Source organism: Pseudopipra pipra, chromosome 2, assembly GCF_036250125.1.
Source record: "Pseudopipra pipra isolate bDixPip1 chromosome 2, bDixPip1.hap1, whole genome shotgun sequence".
Taxonomy (NCBI): Eukaryota; Metazoa; Chordata; class Aves; order Passeriformes; family Pipridae; genus Pseudopipra; species Pseudopipra pipra.
In genome coordinates this window covers 8,618,141-8,639,235 of record NC_087550.1, presented here as the reverse complement: position 1 = coordinate 8,639,235, position 21,095 = coordinate 8,618,141, and the positions used below count along the sequence as shown (strand labels likewise).

Sequence of the window (21,095 nt, the reverse complement as noted above, 5' to 3'; positions counted from 1 at the left end):
TTTGGACCTTTCATAATATTTTGATGGGAGAACCTTCTCCTGGGCAACTTCTAATCCTGATTTTATTTCTTGCTGCTGCTGCTGCTCTTATCTTGCATTCTTGTGCTCCCTGCCCTTGCATATTTAATCATTAACTATAACTAATCATTATATATATATTTATATATACACACACATAGAGAATGAAGTATTTCAGAGCCTGTTGGAAACAATTTACTCAAAATAGGTTTTTAAACCACTTTTTGTTGGGTTTAGGTTTTTAGTTCAGCATATTTAAAAAGGGAGCTTAGTGTTTCTCCCACCAGGAGGAGGAATAATTTCCCCCTCTATTTTTCAACCTCTTCAACTGTAAATCACATTCCTAATTACCTCAGGTACTCTGAGGTATGAGAAGCACTTCACTGAAACAATTAGGTTTGCTCTACAGTTTTAATTAAGCAACCCACTCATCCAAAAAGCAACAGATTAGTTCCTTGTGCCTGAAATAAGAGTTTTCGAATCACTGGCCATGAAAACAGTTCACCTGCACTAACCCAGCACTGGCAGCCAAGTAGGGAGCTGGTTTATCTTTTCCTGAGTGTTTCCTAACCCCCAGCGAGCCTCATAAACCCCTTTAACGTTTTCAAAACACCTCCCAGGAAAGCAGAAAGAGATACAAGGATTATTTCTGATGTTTTCCCGTCAACATTCTGAATTGTTCTATCAAAACCCAACTACAGCAGAAGCACATCAGAAGAAAACACATCAAGACAGAGATATGACTATCACCTCTGCTGGTATTAATTCCTCCGAGCAGAGGGAAACTTGCAGACTCGAGGTTGTTTTTCCTCTTGCTTAAGATAAAGCCCCTAAATATAGAGCTCCTTGACCTTTGCACGAGAGTGGTAAATGCAGCAAGTGCAATCACTCATCATCAGGAGGTGTTTTGAACATCCCTCTTCTGCTCTGGAGCCTGTCATCGAGTTCATTCCACGCTTTGACAAGGATGAAACGATGGAAAAAAACCGGCATCTTAAAATTCCCTGATTTCTGACGCTTCAATTTACAGTCCCACCACCAAAACTAGAAGAGCTGGGACACAAATCTCTCCCAGAGAATTCCCTGCTCACCTCAGCCTTGCGGATGCTCTCTCTGGCTTCGTCTATTTTCTGCTCCAGTTCCGCTCGGCTCTGCTCGGACATCACGGGCCCGTGGCATTCCAGCTCCTCCAGGGTCTGCCAGGAACAGGGAAACACCTGGAGTCAACACCAGCAAAACGCTCCCAGGATAAATATTTATGATGGTTATTATTTACTAGGATAAATATTCCCAACAATTACTGTTCAATTATAGGCAATGGTCCATCACTGGAAAAAAAAAAAGGTGATGGACAAGGGAAAACAGCACCTGAGAGCACAGAATTTCACATGGACATTCCACTTAGGGGAAGGCTTCCAGATCTTCACCAAAACATCAGACTGTGGTAGGAACCGACTCATCTATAGGTTGGTAATTCCATATTTGAAAGGGATATGTTGCTGCATATTTATGTCAGGAATGTAGAATCCCAGAGTTTGGGTTGGGAGGGACCCTTGAGGATCATCCTGTTCCAACTCCCTCCCATGGGCAGGGACACCTTCCACTAGACCAAGTGTCATAACATTTTTTAGAGATGTCAGAGCATTTTGGACGTTTTTATGCAGCTGATGCTCCACTCGGGGTGGGAACTGTAGGAATGTTTGGGAAATGAGGCAGAGTATGGTGACAACACAACACACTCCTCCCTGGCTGCCTTTCGGAGGAAAAGCAAAGAACTTTTGTCCTTTTTCTCACTCTAAAACACACCTTTCAAAATATCTGATGCCCCAGTTAGGCTGCCAAACACAGCCCCGGGTTCTTCTAAGCCAAATAGGTAGAAATAAATTCATCAATATACAATTTTATTCCTTCAGATTAGATTTAAAGTGCACACTACTCATGGATTTTCCCAGTGTTGAAAAGACTTGTGATCCCCAAATGAACATCGGTAATAAATACATGAGAGAGTGGAGGTAGGAGAATCCCAGGGAGATAAGAGAACCCCTGAAAGTTTAATTTGAGCAGGAGGAGGGTGGGCACTTGCAGTAAAAAGCAGCAGCTCTGATTTCAGGTTCCCATGGGAAAAACAAAACACAACGACAAAGCCTGAGGAGCTGCAAACCAAGAAAGGCTGGGATGAAAATGGCAGGGAGGGGGAACAGGACAGAAATAATCCCTCGTGCCCCTCCTTCATGCCCCAAATCTCTGTATACCGTGTCCCCCACCTACCCTCTGGCTGTGGACGATGTTTTTGTGCTCCCTGGCCACCCTGGTGGCCCATTTCCGAGCCTCCTTGTTCAGACTGTGCTCCTCAGTCGTTCCAGTTTCCGATTCCAGTTGTCGACTCTGGAACAGAAAACAAGGGAATGAGTCCTGACACAGCCCCAGGGGGAAGCTCTGTGGGGAAAATGGTGTTTCCATACAGGATAACTTTATGTTAATCAATCTTGTTTCATATGAAACAATGAGGACACGAGCAAAACAACTGTATTGGATTTTGGGATGGGACCAGGCTGTGGAAAATGCAAATCAAAGTTCCCAGGAATTCACAAAAGTTTCAGGAGCATCAGTGTGAGACTGGACACAACCACAGCTCTACTGCAATGACAGACAGCCACAGTGAATCCAACTGAAATACAGGCACAGCCATCCACCACATCCAAGAGATAAAAAATAAATATCCAAGGATTCACCTGATTTCTGAGGTAAAAATCGTTACAGGAAGCAAAGATCACAGAATGGTTTGGGTTGGAAGGAACCTTAAAGCTCATCCAGTCCCATCCCTGCCATGGGCAGGGACACCTCCCACTAGCCCAGGTTGCTCCAACCTGGCCTGGGACACTTCCAGGGATGGGGCAGCCACAGCTTCTCTGCAAAAGAGAAGCCCTGCCAGGGCCTGCCCACCCTCCCAGGGAAGGATTTGTTCCTAAAGATGAAAGGTTCAGTGTGATCCCACGGGCCATTTAGGCTCGTTCTTAGTAATTCTCCCCCTGAAGAAATTCCAGCTGAAGGAAGATGATGAGTAGTTCTCTCCTGTCTACAGATGGAACAGAACCTGTCTGGAAGTCTGAAGATTTCTCAGTATGTAATGACTGAAATAATTCCCAATCTGTCATTTCCATAACTGCACTACCCAGTGCATTTATCACGGAATCATTTGGGTTGGAAAAGCCCTCCAAGATCATTAAGTCCAACCTTTCCCCAGCACTGCCAAGACCACCACCAACCCATGGCCCCAAGTGCCACATTCACATGGATTTTAAATCCCTCCAGGGATGGGGACTCCACCACATCAACAGAGGGCTTAAGGGGAGGCAGCACCCCCTTGTTGCTCACAGTGACCAAAAAAACCACCCCAGAGGCTTTTCCAACCCATTGGAAGATGTCCAAATATTTGATGTCAAAGCCAGAAAGAACCATTCCCATGGAGTTCAACCAATGGAGTGGGACAGAACCACAAAACTCATGTTTGTGGTAGTTTTTGAAGTAGAAGGAGTTGTTGGACAAGGTGTAGAGCAGCCCAGAAGAGGAGGAGGGTTACAAGCATGTGGGCGGCTCTGGAATGAACAGGTAGGAAGGTGAAGCTGCAGGTGAAGATCTCTTCACTCATCCCCTCAATTTAATTACTAAGTTTGCTTTTGCCTGCTTTTATTGAGGTGGATTTACAGAATCCCATTCCTTCATCACTGACCTCTTTAATTACCTCTGTTAGGTTACTCCACCAGGTCAGTGCAAAACTTGAACAGGACAAACACATGGATTTATTCACATCCCATCCCTGAGATAACACCGGACCTCAGTTTATTCCCAGGTTATTGTACAGCTTCTCCCACAGCTTCCACCTGACTCTCAACAGCCCCAATCCTGAGCAGAATCCTATAAACCACCTCATAAAACATCTCATCAGGAATTTCCAAAGCTCCCATTCATCCTGCTCCTACTCAGCAGCTCATTTTCTTCTCCTAAGCTGGACAAGCCAGTGGAAATGCCCAGTCTGGATACCTGGCTGAGAACAGTTTCAAACCCCTCAGGACCTGGAATGCTCCATGAATCCATGGCTGGGAGGGACTTTACTTCACCTGACCTGTACAAGAAGCTGCTGCCACTTCAGGAGGCTGTGGAGGAACCTGGAAGCAGAGGAGCACTGGGAGGTGGCTGGCATGGAAAAGTAGGGATTCAAGGACAATCTGGGAAGTCTGAACCCTCAGGGCAAGGGGGACATCAAACAAGGAATGAAAACCCAGCTGGCATTTAAATAGGTGAGAACAAAGGAGCTAAATCAGGTTTATCCTCCAGACATCAAAACCGAAGGGAAGAAGGTGGGGAACTGAAGAATCTGCTCCTGACCTGATTTACTAAATTAAGCTCGTGCTGAAGTGTTTTCAGGACTGGAACTCGGTGGTGGCAACATGGCCAGTGCCTCAATTTAACCTCTTCCAAAAAAGAGGGAAACCAAACCCACTCTCCATGGCCAAGGAGTGAGGGAAGAGCCAAAAAATCCCCCAGCTAAACATAGCTGGACATTCTGCTGCTCCCTCCGGGCTTGGATTACACTGAAAACAGTGTTTAGTGCTAAAAATTCAATCAGGAACCCAAGAGAAAGGGCTGGATGGCTCCAGGCAGCTCAAAAGCTGAGAGGCAGCAATGCTGTTGCTTAAATTAACACACAAATTTAGTCTGCAAACACATGTCCCTCCTCCAGTTTTGTCTGGAATGTTGTTGCAGGTGCAGAAATTGCAAACCCAGCCTGTGCTTTTATTTGTCAGTTATATCTGGACATGTGCTGTCTTAAAAGTGAAAAAAAAAAAAACAACCTTGGTTTTTGAGCCTCAACATTCTTTTTTTTTTTTTTCCTCGATTTTTGAGGCTGAAGCCTAAAAAAAAACCACATAAAAATCACTTCGACAGAGGCAAAAGCAGGAAAAGATTTCTTGCATGCAAAGGGCCAACACAAAACAGGCATAAAAATCAGGCATTTCCTTTAAAGAGGTGAAAACAAGAGGTTTTCATGCCAGGGCTGCAAAGCAACACTTTTGGGAGGAGGGAGGAACACACATGACATTTTTCACACAATTCACAGCTAAACTAAGCAGTTTTAGCAAAATCATGAGCCAAGTTTAGGGCTTGTTTTAGTCTCTTATTGTAGAACTAATTGCATTTAATTTAGCCCAGAGTTAGCTCAGCCTGACTCACATTTTAGGTAATTTCTTTCCCTAAATGGCTGAATTTCTCCTCAGCAAAAATTCCTAATAATTTACAGATTGATAAAATTAAATAATAACTTTATTTTTAATATATATTTAGCTTCAAAAAGGTTATACTTAAAGCCAGTCTGTTCCGGTATTAAAAGATTGATAAAACGATACAATAACTTATTGTTCATAAATATTTTGCTTCAAAAAGGTTAAACTTATAACCAATCTGTTCTAGTATTGAAAGATTAATAATATTAAATAAGAACTTATTTTTAAAATAGATTTAGCTTCAAAAAAGTTACATTTAAAACCAGTGTATTCTGGTATAAAAAGACTGGTAAAATTAAATAATATCTTTAATTTTTAATACCTTTAGCCTCAGAAAAGTTGTACTTTAACCCAGTCTGTTCTGGTACTAAAGAGATCACTGTAAACACAGAAATACAGGCCCTTTTTAAAGTATATTTATGTAATTTATACAAAATTGCCTCATAGAAGCAGCTGAGCAATTCAATATGTATTCTGTGTATGACAGTGAGGGGAAATTCATCCTTTTTCTCACAATCCACCCAAAAGCTGCCAAATAATGAGGGGGGGGGAAACTGCAAAACTTTCCCCTCATCTTCCTGAGGTGTTTTTGTGCAAATTACAGTGGGAAAAAGATTGTTTTCGTGATACAAATCAGTTGGGCCCCAGCTTTTCCTCACGCACTCCAAGAAAACCTCGGGATCTGGAACATCCAGGGGAAACCAGGGACGAAAAACAGGAAAAAGGCCTCAAAAACAGAGCATCAGCTTTTTGGGGCCGTTCCCCTCCCGCTCCAGAGACACGTTTTATGTCATTTTTTTGGCTCATTTTCTCTCCTGGATGAAGGAAAAAGCAGCTTTTCCAAGCAGGAAATGGAGAAAAGCTGCTGAATTTCCTTTCTCTTTTGCCCTGTTCTTATCTGTGAGCGTGGGGATGGCACGTTTTCCACACCCTGCATTTCCAGGGCATTAATAAATATCCCTTTCCTTCATGGGAGATGTTGGATGATTAAACTGTCCCTGAATTGAGGATCCAGGGAAGGCCAAGTTGTGCTGGTTGACTTTTCTTGAGAGGCTGAAAAGATTCCAAAAGACTCTTCCCTGTTTTCCACTTTGCTGTTGGTAAACCCAGTTCAGGGATTCATTTCTTGACAGGATTAAAACTGATGAAGAAGAAGAAGAAAAATTTCTTCCTAAATATTTTTAAAACAATTTCTTGAAGGGAAAAATGCTTTGGTTTAAACTTTTTTTCAAAACTTCCTTATTTTTTTGGTTTTTTTAACTGGAATTATGTCCCTCAAAACAAGACACTGAAACAATCTCAATAATTTAATCACGTGAACAACTGTTCAAATTCAAGCCCCAACCAATTTTTTAATAATGGAAAAGAGCTGATTGATGTCAAATATTTTTGGGTTTCTCTCTGTGGGCACTCAAAAGGGTACATTTCACCCACTGTTAATGGGATGTTGGAGATCAAAAATCCTGAAAATTGATGGAAAACTGTTTCATAGCTTCTTTTCTTAGGAACAGACTTTTGGAGGCTCTGTTGGGATCTTTTTGAAAGCAAACTGAGCTGTGGGTGCTGCACCTGACCCAAGGGTTGCACAGAAATCTATTTTCCATCACTTTTTGGAACTGCTCTTCTCTTACAAAGCAAAAGTTTGGGATAGACCCTGAGAAACTAGAATTTACAGCAGAATTCCACATCATTTCCAACGTTCTTCCTGCCTACAATACTCAAAATTTCATTCCAGTAACACTGAAATGCTCCAAACTTTGCCCTCAGTCGTGGTGGGTCAGGGATTCAGCCTGAAGAGAGCCCATAAAACTTGGAAAAGGTTAACAGTAAACATTTAATGAGATGTATTCATCACTCTGCTTTGCATTTCTTTCAGTGTTCGGTGTGAAATTTTTTATTTTGTCTTTCTTTCAGCCTTTGGTGTGAAAATTATCATGCACAACCCACAGGAACTAAAAGCCAACTGATCAACTCTGCAGATTATCTGCAAATACGTGGCAAAAGAATGCTTGATAATTGTTCTGCAATTAAATGCTGATTCAACAGAAAATTAAATAAAATCCGACCAATTTCTGACCAAGTCAAAAGCCTGATCAAGAGCCTTCAACCCCTTGTACTTGTTGATTAAAAATTGGGAATGTGCAACCTGTTACCTGTCCTGTCAGCCGAGCATAATTAGATGGATCAGAAAGAAGTTTAATTTAATTATTTTGGGGAAACTGGCAGCTGGAAGCTCCAAAGGCTGCAGTGCACTGAGGAAATGCAGGAATTCTCCAGCCCAGGTGGGTTGAGCAGGCACGGAAGTCACTGGATGTGAGGGACAGGGACAGTTTTAGACCTGGAGTGAAGCTCCAGCAGCACACGAGTCCCTTGTGAGCCTACACAAGTCAAGGAATCCTGTCATTTTTCATGTTGAAGAGTTTAACAGGAGGGAATTACAGCCCTGTTGGACATAGGGATAACCCTCTGGAAAAGGAAGAGAACTAAATTAGTATCAGGGCTGCATTTCGTCAGTGCATCCTAATAAGCTCCACTTGTCAGAGCAGCTCCCCCCTCACGGTGGAGCAGGAACCAATTACACCCAGCACTGTCTGGAGCTGTGAAATTTTAATTCATGCCCCCAAAAGCTCAGAATATCAATTACAAGTGCTGTGCAAGCTCAGGAGTGTGAGGCTGCTCCCTGTATTTAAACACCTTTAAATTGATTTTTCCTTCTCACTGCGAACGAAGCTTCCCCCCCCCCTTTTCTATATCTATTTTATTAATTTAATTTATATTTATTTTATGGTTTGATAACACATATTCTGCATTCTGTTGCCACCTCCACGTGGGTGTAAATTCAGCATATCCCAAGCCACATGCACATGGATAAGGACACAAAGGTACCTCTGCTATGGTCATTCTCATAGCACTGACAGGTGAGGGCTCAATCTCCACCAGCTGAACTGCATTAAAACTCTGGATGCACAGATCCCACGGGGATGAAAACACAGCAGCAAAGGTTAGAAAGGCTGGGAAAGACACTCATTGTATTAAGAACAACCTCAAAGTTTATCAGGGAATACACAGAGTTGGAAGGGATCATCGAGTCCAACTCCTGGCCCCAAAAATCACACCATAGTGCCCTGATTTTTTTATGGGAATATGGACTCTATGCAAAGGAGCTGGAAGGAAAATCAGAATCACACTTTCTTATGAGGGAAATACAAAGGAAACTGTGCCAGAGAAGTTGGTGTGACCGGAAAAATCCCTTTTATGCAGCTGCTAAGAGAGGTCTCAAATTTAATCACCTAAAGTTCAGATCACTGCTGTCCAAATCGGTTCACTAATGAATTCAAGCAAGAAAAAGCTGCACAAGGTTATATTTTTTTAAAGATCCAGACTTCTTTTAAACTGCTATTTCTTAAAATAACATTAGCAATGTTGCTGGGACACTGACAATCCACTTTAATCAAGGGGCTGTTTGGAAATGTGTTTAAATATCCCAATTCACCCAATTTTGATGTCATTGCTTTGGAAGCAACACATACACCAAGAGAATATTTCTGGAGGTTATTTTTGGAATGCAGTGTTTCACCAGTATTCTTTTAGAGTTAATAACTCCTTCTGTGTATCTCTAAGCATTCCTTGAATAATTCAGGTGTGCAGGGACACTTGACTTGGATACAATATGAATATGATGAGAACCTCCCCAGCAGGGATAAAAAGGCGACAAAATTTAGTAAGTATTAGAGTAAAATTTAGTAAGAATTAGGTTGAAAGCAGAGAAACACAGGGCTGTTAGTCACAAAAAGCCAAAAAACATTCTGCTTTTCTGTGGCTGACACTGAGCCTGTTGGATGCTTTTACCACCAAAAATCCAGCAGGAGGTTAAACCAGTCTGGGATATCAGCGAGTAATGTTCTCTCTCACATTTCTAGATAAAAGATATCAAAACCAGAGGAATTCTGAAGGTTCTTACAGTGTCACTGTCACTCGGCTGGAACTGGAAAGGCTGAGGTTTGTGGAACACGGAATTCTCCTGCAGGAACAGCTGGAGGTTGTAATCCCGCACCACCTGAGGGAATAAAAACAGGCCTTTGACACTCCTTGTTTTGTCAGTTGAAAAACGTCTACAGAGTAAAACCAGCCCTTCAAACAGAGCTAATTGTGCAGCAGAACTCCAAAGGAAATTCAGAACCTCGTTCAGAGGACAAGCACCTAAAATACAACTTTAACCTACAAAACGAGGGAAAAAAGCCAACTCTGGAGAAGACACAATGTGGTGTCACTGCCATCAGTATTTCTCCCTCCTCTTCCTGGATAATTTCTTGTGTAATGTTCTTTCTTAGGCTGAAATGTGTTAATTTTACAGAAATTATCAGTTGTGGGAGCTGAAAAGACTATTTGGAGTAATGCACATAAAATCAGTTGCAAACTTCATCTCTCTCTATTAAATTGCTTTCAGAGGAAACTCTCCAAGCCTGTGTTTTGTGAAGCAAAACCACTTCAGCTCCTAAATTTGTTTAATGACACGTTTCAGAAACCACGACACATGTCCCTAAACAAACCTCTCATGTCACAATTTACAGAGATTCACAAAGAAACGCTCAATGATTGCAGCAAGAAAAAATAGTAGCACTGCTTGAAAGACTCTCCCAGAGCATTCACTGCTTCAATGGGTGGAAATGAATATACAGCAGCACGAAATTATAAATATCTATTACCAGAGTGAGGGTACAAAGTGGATAATAAAGATGGTATTTATCCAGAAATAGCAGCTTTGTGCATGACCTGGGTGGACAACAGGAAATACAGCTTGTCCTCTAATGCAGAGAAGTGTTGCTGAAATACTGAGCTGTAAAAAATTAATCTTCAGTTAAAGAAAGTAAATAGTCCTCCAGGGCCAATAATACATGCAAAAAAGTACATAATTACTACTCCAGTTTGAGCAGTTGAACACGAACACACTCAGAAGGGAGGAAGACAGACAGGGATCTGCACCAGGAATTCCCAGAAACAGAAATGCAGGAAATACTGAAGAAGGGAACATCTGCAGCTTCAGATGATGCTCAGCACTGATCATAAATATATTTTAATTTAAACAGCTATTCCATTAAACAGTCCTTTTAGAGCCATGTGAACACTGACCAGAGCACACAACTCTGTGCCATGACTAATATATGGAATTATTTTAACTTCAATTAGGAAAAAAAAACCCCAAAATGTAGTTACTGAGAGCGTGAAAACCTACACAGATATTTTAATGCCCTCAATTTTCACCACAGACCTCAGACTTCCAAGCAACTCAGTTCTTCAAAGAGGAAAACCCATCTTTACAACAGCAATCCTGAGGGATTTTCCCTCAAAGCCACAAGAAATGAGAACAATTGTTATCAGAAGAGGAAAATGTGCAAGCCCAGCAAATTACATGGTGCATTTTGCACAATATATTTGACAACTGATAAAAAGAAACTTAAAAGACTCCAAAGCAACACACTGTTCTTTGGGATTAAACTGCAACTTTCCCAAATAGATTTTTCTGTTGTTCAGAAATTAAATCAATGCAATGTCCTCAGACAGGGTGGGGTTTTTTTAAGTCAATGTCAAAACAGACCTGAAATCAAATATATCTCATGTGAAGAAAAGGCACAGTCAGAGATGTGCACGAGGGAAATGATTTGCCCTCTGACCAGAAAACTCCCAGAAACGGGATTCAAAACAGCAACTGGAATTTTGGAAAATGCTCCAAGGGAAAGATCAGATGTGCAAGAAAAAGAAATGCAAGAAGTAAGAGACTTGAATAAGACTGTTCAAGTGAAAAGGGAGTTAAATTTCATTTTCATAGAATCCCAGGATGGTTTGGGTTGGAAGGGACCTTAAAGCCCATCCAGTTCCACTCCCTGCCATAGGCAGGGACACCTTCCACTAGCCCAGGTTGCTCCAATCTGGCCTTGGACACTTCCAGGGATCCAGGGGCAGCCACAGCTTCTCTGGGCAACCTGTGCCAGGGCCTCCCCACCCTCCTAGGGAACAATTTCTTCCCAATATCCCACCTAAACTTCCCCTCTTTAATCTCAGTGTTTCCATTCCAGCAGCAGAGGTAACATTTCCAGCACATTCCCCCCGGGAATGACACGGGCCACACTAACCCAGCACAGTAAAACCCCCAAAGCTCCAACAAATGATGCTGTAACTATGAAAAATCTGCATTTTGGACAGAAAATCTGGTTTTGAGGCCTTTCCCTCCTCAACCTGCATTCCATGAGGTGACAGCCAGTCCCTAAGCCCAACCCAAGGAGCCATCCCTGGCTCCCTGATATCCAAGGAGGCACTTCTGGCTTGTCTCACTCTAAAGCAAATACAACTAAATTCCATCCTGAAGGACGGTTCAGATGGAACAGCCCTAAGGATTTCTCCCAAAGACCTGAAGTGTCTGTTCCAGGCAGAGCTTGGGATCTCGTGAAAACTAACCAGGAACACGTGAAGTGCCCAAAGTGCCCAGCAAACATTTCAAACCCTCGCTGTGAGGACAGGCTGGGCTTTATCCCAAATGGCCAAGCTGCAAATTTATTCCACGTTTAACACTCGAGCTGCTTTTGAAACCCACGGGTGGGTTTTGGTTGAGTTTCTCCTCTGGGTTCACCTCTCACTTCAGAGCTGGTTATTTTAACGTGAACTTGTGCTGGAAAGAAAGGAGAAGCAAAACCCAGGGAAAAATCTCCCAGTGAACGTATTCAGAGTGAGGCCCAGGTTTTCAGGAGCAATGTAACTCCAGTTTTCCTTCTCTGCATTCCTGAACCATGAAGAGAGAAGCAAATTGGTGCTGAGGAGCCTGTTCAGACCTGCCACTGGGATTCACATTTTTCTTCCTTCTCCAGGCACTGAAGGAAAGCAGGAACACAAATGTTGCCTCAAACATAGTGTGTGATGTTGTTACTGTGGAAAACAAGCCAGACCTGGAGGCTCCTGGCCTTGCAAAGCCTGGCTTACACAAGCTCAGCACGCACAAATATCCCAGGAAGGGATTCCTAAGCAAAGGAGCTGTCAGGATGTGGCAGTTTAGTTGGATCCAAGTCCCAGCCAGGCAGCACTCCAAGGATTTTGAACACAAAGGATGTGATACAGCACTGAGAAATTAATTATGAATATGCAGACATGATACAGTATAAAATATTATATTAAATATTAGACAAAAACACAGAAACTATGGATTTAGTTAAAAGATGCCAAGTCTGTATTTTCAGGGAACACATTTGAACCCTGAATGAGGCACCCCAAGGTAAATCATAGCAAGTCTTTTTACAACAGGAGATAAAATGGTATTTTGATTATTTTTACAGCTGCTGCCAAGTAAATTCAGAGCCAATTTTTCACGCCCTCCCTTTCTGTCTATGAAGGGGTGAGATCACTTGTTTGCAGGTGAGTAAGGAATGTGTTAAATATGTTTTTACTCCACAGGTCTCTGTGTAAACGAGCTGTTTCTGTGCAGGTAAGGTAATAAATAAATAAATAAATAAATAAAGGAATATTATGACTCTACCAAAGCAGCTCCTCTGAGCTCAATGGCAATTATTATTATTATTATTATTATTATTATTATTATTATTTTATTTTTTAGCCCAGTAGATGATTATTTAAGCATCAAAATTATCCTGTCTGGTGTCTTTTAACTTAACACCACTCAGGAGAAACCAAAACTAATAATCCTTGGCACGATTTTGGAAGCAAATCTTAAGCCTGGCAAATTTCATAAACTGTAAGGGTTTGGGTACAAAGGATCACTGAGTTCAAACTTACCCTGCTGGAAGTCTCCAGTAAAAACTGGAATGTGTTTTGTACAGCTTGGCACGTCTCTAGTTCAGTCCTGCTGAATGCCATTAAATAATCCTTAAGGTGATCATATATATTTCCATCAAGGGCCTGTGTGAGGGAAAGAATGGAAGAAAATTGAGAAAAGCAGGAAGTGCTGGATATCTAATTTATTAATATTCATCTTTAGACTTTTCAGATGCTCAGACTGGTTTTTTTAATACATGTACAGGTGTATTTCTCCTGAACACAGCAGTGACAGCAAAGTTCAAACTCTGTTGTAACCAGAGGTATAAAAATCACATCACACAGAGGAGGTTACAGGTTTAATGCAAGTTTTGTGTTAAACCTGACTTTGAGGTGACTGATGTCATTTAAATATTCAACTCTGCACATATTTAGAAACGTATTATATAGATTTTGCAATGGATCATACTTGGCAGATATCCACTTAAACAGTGTATTCATGGCAATGGTGAAAAGGCCATTTCAACAGACTCAACGATGTGTTTCCACAGAAAATTGCCTTTGGTTATTTAAATCCTTTTGAAAAGTCAAGGGGGGGAAAAAGGGTTAAATTTTGCAAGACTTAAGGAATAATTTGTGCCCCAGCAAAATCAAGCCCACTGTTTAAAACAAGGGGAACAGACACAATGAATCAGACACAATAAATCAGACACAATAAATCAGACACAAATCCTGGAAGTGTCCAAGGCCAGGTTGGATGGGGCTTGGAGCAACCTGGGATAGTGGGAGGTGTCCCTGCCCACGGCTGGGGGTGGAATGAGAGGAGCTTTAAGGTCCCCCCCAACCCAACCCATTCCATGGTTCTATGGAATCATTCAGAATTTGGGAAGAACAGAAGAGATTTTCCTTCTGCAGAGAAGTTTCCCCCACTGCCAGCAGAAATTAAAACTCAGCCCAGCCAAACTTTGGTATCCAAAATCCTCTTTATATTATTTCCCTCATCCTCCACCACCAAGGAATTCTCAGTACAGGGGGATTGTTTCCTTATAGACACTAAACCTGCCTCAGATTTCCTCGTGCAAAAAACCCACGGCCATCAGGAATCCAGGAGAGGCTGTCACCCAAACCAGCAGCAAATTGGGAATTCCTTTCACCCTCACACTGGAGCTGGTTCCCTCAGCCATGTCAAAGGCCGGGCTTGAGGAATCACCAGCCAGGGAAGCTCCTGGAGGCTCCCTGAAAAAAAAGAAGAGCCACCAAAAGGCTGGGAGAGAGCTATGGGATAAGAGCTCCAGGCTCTTAGGAGAGATGACAGCTCCACTAAATACTCTGTCAACCGGAATTTTTCCAAAAATTCTTATTAGAAGACTGATGGAATAATAGCTGGGATGTTCGACTGATGAAAAACTTGGGAAATTCCCAACAGCAAATCCACAGAAAACCAAGAGCAATGCACAAACACAGGTTCAGCTTGTCTGTCCTGGGGTGGGCACAGCTTTCCTGGAATTCATCCTTTAGGAGACACATCACCAGGACAGCACCAGGATTTTAACACTTCCTGAGCTTTCATCCTTGCAGGGATGAGCCCTGGAGTTCCCATCCCATTCCAAGGACATTCATTCCCACATCAAACACAGGCAGTGCCAACAGCACTTGTGCTCACAGGGAATACAAATGATGGATAAAATTGCCAAGGCTGGGAGAATCCCAGCCTGAAACTCCCCCAGAATGGAACTGCAGACTTTGAGCTGTTCCTAAAGCTTTCCAGCTCAACCTCTGCTAAAAAATGTAAATAAATGATTGAAACTTGGCACAGCAATTCCAAGTGCTCTGTGTTTGCAGAGCAGCTGCGATTTCTGCTGTAAATCAGGATTTCAGAGCTCTTGGAAACATTCTGTATATCCAGTCTGGGAGATTTCCTCAGATTTCACAGAATCACAGGATCATTAGGCTTGGAAAAGACTTCCAAGGTCATCGGGGCCAAGCTTTGACCAAATCCCACCGTATCCCAAAGCTAGGGCTGGTGACTCCCCCACCTCCCTGCTCAGCCCATTCCAATGCTCAACCAGCCTTTCAGGGAAGAAGTTTTCCCTCATGTCCAACCTGAGCCTCCCCTGGGGCAATTTGAGGCTGTTTCCTCTCATCCTGTCACTGCTCTCCTGGGAGAAAACGCCGATCCCACCTGGCCACAACCTCCTGTCAGGGACTGACCTGGATCTGAGCACAGCTCAGGAATTATTTTGTATCAAATATTATTTTGTACCTCACGGAGCGAGATTAACGTCAACTAAAATTAAGGAAAAAACAAAAGAATTTCACTCAGCGAGAACAGAATCTTTTAGGCTGGAAAAGAACTTTCAAATCATCAATTCCAACTAGAAAACTGTGTATTTAATTCCTATTTTTTCTCAGCTCATTCTAACCACACTGGTTTGGGGACTTTTTCCTTTTCCACCTTCAGCCTGTTGTGTAAAAGCACTTTCTGATCTCTCCCCTCCCTTCATGTCAACCCTAGATGCTCTTTTTATGTTAAATTCCCCAAGGAGGGGTTCATGTCATCAAATTTTAGTCTGGACTTTGACTCTCCTGGTGCTTTTTAGAGGCAAAGGAGAGGAGCTGGTGCTTCTGGGGTGGGATTGCTGCCTTTCCAAGACAGGTGGTTAAAACAATCAGCTGCAAGGCAGGATGCCAGGGGCCTGTTCCTCTTCACTGACCCTGAACAGCCCCCCAAAAACTAGCTCAGAAAATTGCTCAGACAGAGCGGGGGGAGATGAATCCCATCCCCACACGTGGTTATTCCCAATTATCCTCTACTGAGCACCAGGAATTAATTCACCTCCAGCCGCACTTTGTGTTCTGAGGAATACAAAAAAAAAAATAGTAATTTGATTATTCCCCCCACTCCTCTCACAATGACCAAGCTCTGAGAGGCCAAAAAAACCCCCCAATGTGATAAGGAGATATAAAAAAAGATATATAAGGCAGGACATCAAGGAAAATTGTGACAAAACATTAAGGGAGCACCCAAACCTGTCAGTGTGTGATCCTGAGTTACAGCCCTGCTCCTTTCATTCATTAAAAGAGGTTTCAATGTGATAAAGTTCTTAAATACTGATGAGAACTGAAGTTATTAAAGTCAGTGCAGCATCACACAGGCACAAGTAAAGCCAGGCCTAAACAAGCAGCTCCCAGGCCGAAAAAACTCCTCAAGGCACAGGGAATGTGATGTCCCACCAGCCCTGGGGTTTGAGGGCTGGCTGGTTCCCCATTTCCAACCATTATGGATTTAATCCAGTCTATAAAACGGATTTAACCCATTCTGTAAAATTATCACATCAAGCTGGAGGTGGGAATGTTAAAACAAAAGCTTTGACTTGCTTGCATGATCTCAATGAACGTGCCTGTGGGATTTTATCATTTCAACCTCATTTACTTCCCAACTCTCTGACCCAAAGCACTGAACAGCCCAGGTTTGGACAGGAAAAAAAAGTCTTTCCTAAAATCCCTCATCACACAACTTGAAGGGGAAACTATGGGGGTGAAAAAAAAACCCAATTCCATAAAGCCAACAGCCATTATTCCTCCACAATGGCTTTTGTTCCCTCTCTGCCTCTCAGGAGAGCACTAAATCACTTCCTGAACTATCACAATCCCACTGAAAAACCTGTCTTTTTTGTCAACTTCAAAAGGAAATCAAGGGTTTCTTTAAAAAAAAAAACCACAAAACAAATCTGGCATCAAAGCCAAGATAATACAAAGTTAAGTGGCACAGAATGACAATTTGCAAGGAGAAAAAAAAGTTAATGTTTTTTAAGAAATCATTTCTTTACAGTGGAACTGTCACATTACAGAGGTGAAATTCCTTCCACCCACCCACCCCCCCCAAGTCTGAGCTTGAGAAGATAAGGCTGAAATTGGAGCTGAGAAGAAGCTGTTAACAAATAAAACCAAATTAAAGTGTATTTTTATACACAAAATAACAAAAAAAAAACAAGTGTATTTTTATACATGACCAAATTAAAGTGTATTTTTGTAAGAAATCCTATACATTAAATCTATAAAATTATATATGCAGGGGATGGGACAAGAACATTCTGATTTCAACATCCAAGTCTCACTTAGAACTTTACACAGGAAGAAAATTTCAGTCCCAGTTCAGACCATCATTTTCAGGAGGATTTTCTTCTTATTTCAAGGGATGATACTGAACATTTTTGGAAGTTGGATGTGTTGACTTTAATCATTCTACACTTTATAAAAATTCCCTCAAAAGCAAGTATGGAAATGAAATTACTTGAGCTATTTTTAGGACATTTGGTTGCCTTTGGGATGTTGTTACTCAACTAAGATGCAAAAGAGATCCCGCATTGAATGTTTTATATTCTTAATTCCAGATCTCTTCACTAAAACACTGACAGGTCTCAGCCACACTCCATTTCAAAATTACAATTTCAATGTCTTGGAGAAGACAGAGAACAACTTAAACTGTGTATTTTTTTATTTTAAAAGCAACCAGCAAGAAAAAATGGCAAATATTTGTCCCCCAAACAAAGCAGAGCAGAGTTGGACGAAGCCACCAAGGTGAGTTTTCCCTTTTCTCCCATTTATTTCTGAAATAATCCTGGTATTCTATTCATGCTTGTCTTGCACAAGAACTGTTAAAAGCAGTGTTGAATAATAATAATTTCTAATGAATAATTTTCCAGTTTAAACTCAGCTGTTCAAACTCATCCTCTCCGTAGCCACCAGGCACCAAACCCAGCACTAAGGTAAAAAAAAAAACCAATTAAAGCCACACTTGTGAAGCCATGTGGGTTTCACTGACTAATTAATATCAGTCTCATCTGAATCATCACTGCCCAGGAATAATTGGGTCTTTTCAAACACAGGCAGCTCTATTTTTATGTGTTTTTAAACTGGAATCCCACGTTTGTGATAAACCAACCACCAGACTGGGGCTGGAATGAAATGATCTTTAAGGTCCCTTCCAACCCAACCCATTCTGTGGATCTTTGAAATTAAGTTTGTGTTTAGAAACATCGAATTTTTTAATCAGATGATGCAACCCAACACTTCATGTGGCTCATTTTGCCTGTGCTGAGCATCAAACCCCTGGACAAATGCTCGGGAAGCTGCCACTGCTTTTCAGGAAACCATGGAGTGATGTGGAAGGCCAGGAATTTCCTTAATGGGTGGAGGGAACACAACAAAATTAGGGCTGATCCTGCAGCCTGAAACCCAAGAGATAAGGGGAAAGAAATGAAGTGAACAAAAATCATTGTGTTTGTGGAGTGATAACTTTTCTGTGGAGTCAATGGGATTGAATCCCAGCAATGGGATATATTTTCCTGTGTAGGAATCAAAGCAAAACCCCCAAATTAAAAGGGAGATCTGTATCAGAGATTCCACCCTCTCTCTGTTTTATTACACCCCCTATTTTGTATTTATATTAAAATAATTGATACACATTAACATATTTATATTAAAAATTAAAATTAAATTCTCACACCGCCCTGTTTTTATTTGCATTAGAAACCCTGTTTTATCCATCCCTGATCTGTTCTGCCCTGCTAACCACCTGCAACCCATTAATTTCCATCCCTTATTTTCTGTAACACACTCCCAACTTTTCCTCACTTCACAACCCAACAATAGGAATTCCAGAACAAACACACTGAGTGAAGCTTTCGGAGTGTTTGTGTTTAAAACTCGTGCCTAAAATCCACTAAATAAACTGGGAGATCCCACAAGTCTGGGAATTTTCAGTCGAGTGGTTTTGGTCAATGAGGCTCCACTGAGTGCTTTAATTTTTACATGCAGAGAAGATAAAATTAATATAAAAAGGAAAGGTTGGGGTATGGAGAATTATAGATAAATTATCAGGAATTCTGACTATTTAGGCCTCAGTTTTCATCCTTCTGGGGCTGGGGAGGTGAAGAACAGAAGCCTCTTTCTGTATTTTAGCCAACAGGAGCAACAAATCTCCTTTTATGTGACAGTATTTTAAACCTGCTCTGAAACTCCAAGGTCATGAAGCCAACAACTGGGATCAGCTGGACTTGCCAGCTCAGCAGGATCCAGGTCTGGGACACGTCACAGCGTTTCCCAAGGACTTCCCAAGGACGTGAGGACAGGAAGGAAGGGCAGGAAAACCCATCCTTTTCAGTTAGCAGTTACATTCCACAGTGATTTTCCTTTAAAAATGCTGATTCCTGGGAGGAATTTCTCCAGGGCATCCATTTCTCCCCCATACAGAAAAAAAGCTTCTTATTTTCCCTTCGCAGCTCTTCCATCTCCACACGATTTGTCCCCGCTCAAATCCTTCCTTCTCCAGCACCATAAAAGGAATTCAGGGCTGGATTTGTCTGGATCTAAATTCCCAACAAAGCCAAGATCAAAGCCCCAGCAGCGTCCCTGAACAACCTGCCTGGAGCAAGAGCTCCAGAGAGTTTCTCATTCCCTGCAATCCTGGAGGAACAACTGCACAGTGTCTGCTCCCATCGGGGATTTGAAGGCTGAGGGTTCCCTCCAAACTGACGTGGAGCTGCTCCCCATCCTGCCTTTTGCAGGAATAATCCTGGTTTTTCTACCAAGCCAAATGTGGCAGGAGGGAAAGCTGCTAAGGAAAGATGAGGACAAAAACCAATCCCCTTCTATGGAGCAAAAAGTTCGTGCTGGACTCACTCAGCCTCCCAGGAGAAAGGACCATCTAAGTTTTAGCTCCAGATTGGAAGTCAGAGGTAGAACAGCCACAGTTTGCACCCAAAGCAAAGCAGGGAGAAGCCAAGGCCATAAAATGATCCGTATCCCAGGATAATCTCACACAGCCAAAGCTGCCTGTATTGCTAAGTCTGGTTTAGGGAGAGCCAGATCCAACTTATTCTGGAAGTATCACTAGTTCTGTCTGGGAACATCTGAAACCCAGTGGGATCCATCCAAGTTTAGAGTCCTGAGCACAGGAAGGACGTGGACCTGTCACAGCAGATCCAGAGGAGGCCACGAAGGTGCCAAGAGGTTCTGAATGAAGAAGGTTTTAAGAAGCCCTACAAAAAAGATCCTCAGACTAAATATAAGTCAGACTAAAATACAAGGACCAAGCCCAATTGAACTATTTTTAGGGATTTTTGTAATCCACACACAGGAGCAACATGTTCTTAAAAGGAAACCAGCTCAGAGTGACTTCAATAATTATAGAATCACCAAACAATGCAGGAAGTTATCCCCAAGAATAAAGGGAAAAGCATCACAGGGGCGATGCCAAAGGTAGAGCAGCAGGGAAGATTAATCCAGGCTTCTCAAATTCCACCTGGGAATTCCACGTGCCAAGTGGTCCATTCTCATTTATTCCCAGGGGAATAACACTCCCAACTTATGCCCCCACTCCTTCTAAGCACCAGCGGGTGAAGACAGAGATAATCTGAGTCTGAAGTCCGGAATTAAAAATACAGTGAAAGGTTTTTTCCCCTTTTAAACAGATTCCCCCTAACCCCATCCCAAAGCCTGGCACAGAATCCCCATTCCAAGCAGTTTTCGTCACCAAGGATTGACGGGGTGGTGCCATTTCCTCCAGCAGCTGAGAGGATTTTATAAATCATTTTATTATTTGATAGGAGACAGTGAGGGTTAAAGTTAAGCTTCTTTTCCAATTCATTCAACCCTGTGGGATTAATGTTCAAACCTTTCAAAACCCACTTAATTTCACAACATTAATGGTCAGATGTTGAAATCACACAGGAAGAGGTGTCCCAAGAATCTGGGATTTCTTGGCTACAAGGCTGCCTTTAATGCTTAGTCTTTGCTATTAAATTAAGACTTTCAGCAAAGTTAATTCATTGAAGGCCCTTTTAAACCTGAAATGGAGCTTTTAGACCCAAGTAAAGAAGGGTCTGTGCTCACTGTGAACACTGAGACACAGAATTCAGCGATTTGTACCTAAAATAGATCATAAAATATGTGTCATAATGTCACATGTTTCCAGTTGCAGCTTTTCACCCCCCCTACCTGCCTCCCAAACAAAACCAGACCAGGTGCTTCCTG

At 42.1% G+C, this 21,095-nt stretch overlaps 1 protein-coding gene across 3 annotated transcripts in view; it reads right to left on the bottom strand.

Annotated features, from left to right (window-relative positions):
• FCHSD2 (FCH and double SH3 domains 2) overlaps positions 1–21,095 on the bottom strand; it is a 113,035-nt gene that overhangs the window by 19,842 nt on the left and 72,098 nt on the right. For 2 of the 3 annotated variants that reach the window (XM_064643952.1, XM_064643954.1), the window contains exons 9-13: positions 13,080–13,202; positions 9,262–9,357; positions 8,187–8,258; positions 2,287–2,403; positions 1,110–1,214 (exon numbers count right to left, since the gene is read on the bottom strand). In XM_064643952.1, coding sequence (XP_064500022.1) covers positions 1,110–1,214; positions 2,287–2,403; positions 8,187–8,258; positions 9,262–9,357; positions 13,080–13,202 — 513 coding nt within the window. The remainder of the gene's footprint in view (positions 1–1,109; positions 1,215–2,286; positions 2,404–8,186; positions 8,259–9,261; positions 9,358–13,079; positions 13,203–21,095) is intronic. The other variant, XM_064643953.1, reaches the window with a different exon arrangement.